This window comes from Perkinsus marinus (genome assembly GCF_000006405.1).
Source record: "Perkinsus marinus ATCC 50983 genomic scaffold scf_1104296953928, whole genome shotgun sequence".
Lineage (NCBI taxonomy): Eukaryota > Perkinsozoa > Perkinsida > Perkinsidae > Perkinsus > Perkinsus marinus.
In genome coordinates, this window is record NW_003208300.1 from 1 (window position 1) to 3406 (window position 3406).

General features: G+C 46.6%; 1 protein-coding gene across 1 annotated transcript; it reads left to right on the plus strand.

Annotated features, from left to right (window-relative positions):
* Positions 1–63: 63 nt before the first annotated feature.
* Pmar_PMAR008604 (hypothetical protein) lies at positions 64–1674 on the plus strand (the record flags this gene model as incomplete). The annotated part of the gene is made up of 1 exon (XM_002776189.1): positions 64–1674. One exon carries the CDS (start codon positions 64–66, stop codon positions 1672–1674), a length of 1611 nt encoding a protein of 536 aa, XP_002776235.1.
* Between the last annotated feature and the right edge of the window lie 1732 nt (positions 1675–3406).

A 3406-nucleotide genomic window follows, 5' to 3' on the forward strand; every position in this document is an offset into this window, starting at 1 on the left:
AGAGGCTTGTCCGAGCAATGTTCTGCTGACTTCTGTTCGGTAGACAGAAGTGACTATTCGAACATGCTCCCTATGGGGGATGTGAATGTGGTGGCATACAGTTTTGATAATGCTGGTCGTTGGTATATCGCTGGTACTCAATCCGATGGGAAGTCGAGGCTGTGGAGGACATCATGTGACCTGTCGTCCTATGAAGTTTTGGCTGAACATCCGATTACCGACATAGAAGCGAACCCTGATGGTTCTGAAGTCTACGCCATCAGTGAGGAGAGGGTGATTGTCATCAGTACTTTGGTCTACAACAGCATTAGAGTTATTGCTAATGATAATATGTACTTGGGGTACACTGGCCTTGCATATGCAGCTGGAAACCCCGACAGGTTGTATGTGACTGCCAACACTTGGAATGGCGTCTTCGGTTTCGAACGTATTCCTTATGGTACCGGTTGGAAGACACTTGGTTGGGTTGCCGGTTCTCAAGTGAGTCTCCCTAATAATTTACTTATTAGGGGTATCCCTTATGATAGTCCTGAGGGTCTCAACAAACCTACGAGCATCCGTTATTTGGCACCTTATATGTACATTCGTGTTGACACTGGTGTCACTGCTTGGTTGCCATACTCTTATCAGGCCTCGAAAATGTACGTCAATCTTGCCATCCCTGGTACTGAAGGCTTTACTGTTACGCCTGATAATTATCTCTATTATAGACATGGTGAGGACGCTGTTTACAGGAAGCCTTTGGATGAACCAACTTCTGAGGGTGAATTGTATGCTGGTGGATGTGGTTGTGGCTTGGATGATAATCAGATATGTACAGCGAACAAGGGCAACTTGGTCAATTTCGTCCCTAATGATGGTCAAATTGTGATGCAGGATTACAACACTCAAGTTGACTTCCGTTTCCTTGGTTGGTGTCAATGCCCATCTGCGACTACGGGTTTACCGGTCACTACGGCTGAGACCACTACTGCTGCTGTTGAGACCAGTACTGCTGCTGTTGAGACCACTACTGCTGCTGTTGAGACCACTACTGCTGCTGTCGAGACCACTACTGCTGCTGTCGAGACCACTACTGCTGCTGTTGAGACCACTACTGCTCCTGTTGAGACCACCACTGCTGCTGTTGAGACCACTACTGCTGCTGTTGAGACCACCACTGCTGCTGTTGAGACCACTACTACTGCTGTTGAGACCACTACTGCTGCTGTTGAGACCACCACTGCTGCTGTCGAGACCACCACTGCTGCTGTCGAGACCACCACTGCTGCTGTCGAGACCACCACTGCTGCTGTCGAGACCACCACCGAAGCAGTTCGGACTACTACTGCCGAGGCTGTGGTTACTACTGCTGCAAGTTCGGATTCATGTGCCGCTGGTAATGCTTATTGTAATTCTGTCTGGAGTGGAACCTACTGTAAATCGTGGCAACATCCGAGCGTCTGTTCGGAGACTAATCTACCATGTAGTTGTGATGAAGTAGTTCCCACTACCACCAAGGCTTCTCATCAGACAACCGGATCTTCTCAGACCAGTGCTGACCACACTCCAGTTGTGACTACATCTTCACTTCAGTGCGATCCTTTCTGTAATTCTATCGAGGCCGGTAGCTACTGCAAGTATTGGGAAGTGCCCAGCATCTGTTCTGGTACCCTCATCCCGTGTAATTGCTAGTGACCAACTGCTGTCCGTGATGTTCCGACACGGCATGTTTTTTTTTGCATTTGTGAGCAGCGATTGTCTTCACAACGGCATCGATCTAATGCCGTTGTTGTTCACCCTAAACTCTGCCTCATCTGATCTGTCATCAACTTATGTGTTCGCTTTCCATTCGTTCTGAAGTTTTCCAACTGTCAATATTGTTGTCTTTGTCAATAGCCGAGGCTCCTCCAAGTCACTACGATCTTTGCGGTAATTTTCATACTTCTTCACATCACAGAATGCCATAACGGTAACCTACTTCCCGACATATTGTCTGATACTCCGAATACAGGAGTCTGCCAACGAGTAGTCGACTGGGAGGTATCTATCACGATAAACTCGATGGAATTTCCAACACTCCTAAGGGGATCTCACTGTCGGTCTTAATCGTCGTTTCCAGTAGGTCAAGGTAATCATCAGCAGCTTCCTTTTCTTGCGATCGCACCATCGTACGAGCTCATGATGGCGATCGATGCATATCTTACGCCACGTTCCGAATGTGCATCTAAGCTTAGTCTTCTCGACGATGCAGGAAGAATACAAAACGACAGTGAACTGCAAAGTTTTCCATTCAATTTTCCATTTTTCATATGCTGATAGCTCCTGTCCTCGATAGGCTCATAACACGTCATCCGCATAAAACGATTCACCCACTCCTAAACTAGTACTAATCATCATAGCCCATCATAAGGAGAAAATGAAACATCCAGTTTGATAATAATCACTATCCCTATAAGAAGTCTATCTCACAATATAAGTAACCATCGTTAACAAAGCAAGTTGCTACTTTCAAAGACCCACCTCAGAATCCACTCATCAGCCACTGTGATGACCTTATCAACTGCCAACTGTGCTACTTCCCAGTCGACCAGATTCGGCGTCTTAGCAAGTACACGAAATGCCGAGATCAATTTCGGTCGCAAAATATTTTTTTCAAGTACACCAACCAAGCATTCTGTCAGCATGCGTATCCTCAGTGAATCTACACCAACCATAATTTAATACAGCAGTGAGGTCCTCACAAGCGGACCATCGTAGCAACATGACTCGGGCAGAGTGTTTCAACCGATGGCGTACCATCCACTCAAGATAACGACTCTTTTCTCGCTGCCTACCGATCGACCCAATCGTGACCAACCATTGGTGTCTGCAAGGAAGTATCACTAACCGTATTATCATTGACCAATTCATGAGGGTTCTATAACACCATCAGGTGAGTCAATTCTGACCTAAAGCCAAACTTGAAGTGGCCTTGCGGCTACATAGTGGAATCAAAGTAGTGAATTCACCATGCAGTGAATTCTGCGAACACCATCCGGGTGAATGTTCGATTTTCCAACTGCTGAGTTGACAAGCCAGTCGAATGCCAGTTGGAGATAGTATTCTGAGTAACCTTGATAGCTGAGCGCCGCTTAATTCACTACATAAGCCACGACGATTGACAGGATCATCGAAGTTGTATGTTCATGAAAAGAAATAGTGAGGTTAACATACATGATATGCGCAAGTCTTGTTCGTCTGCAGTTGATTAGAATACCCGCAAGTCGTCTACAGCCGATACTCTTACGCCAAGCCTAAGGCCATCAAAACTCTTCAAACCATCACTACACAGCAGACGACTCACCAAGTTCCTCCACAACAGCATCACTCGCCACAATGAGGTTGTCTCCTCCGACTGAGCCACTGATCGCCACCTGCTACTTCT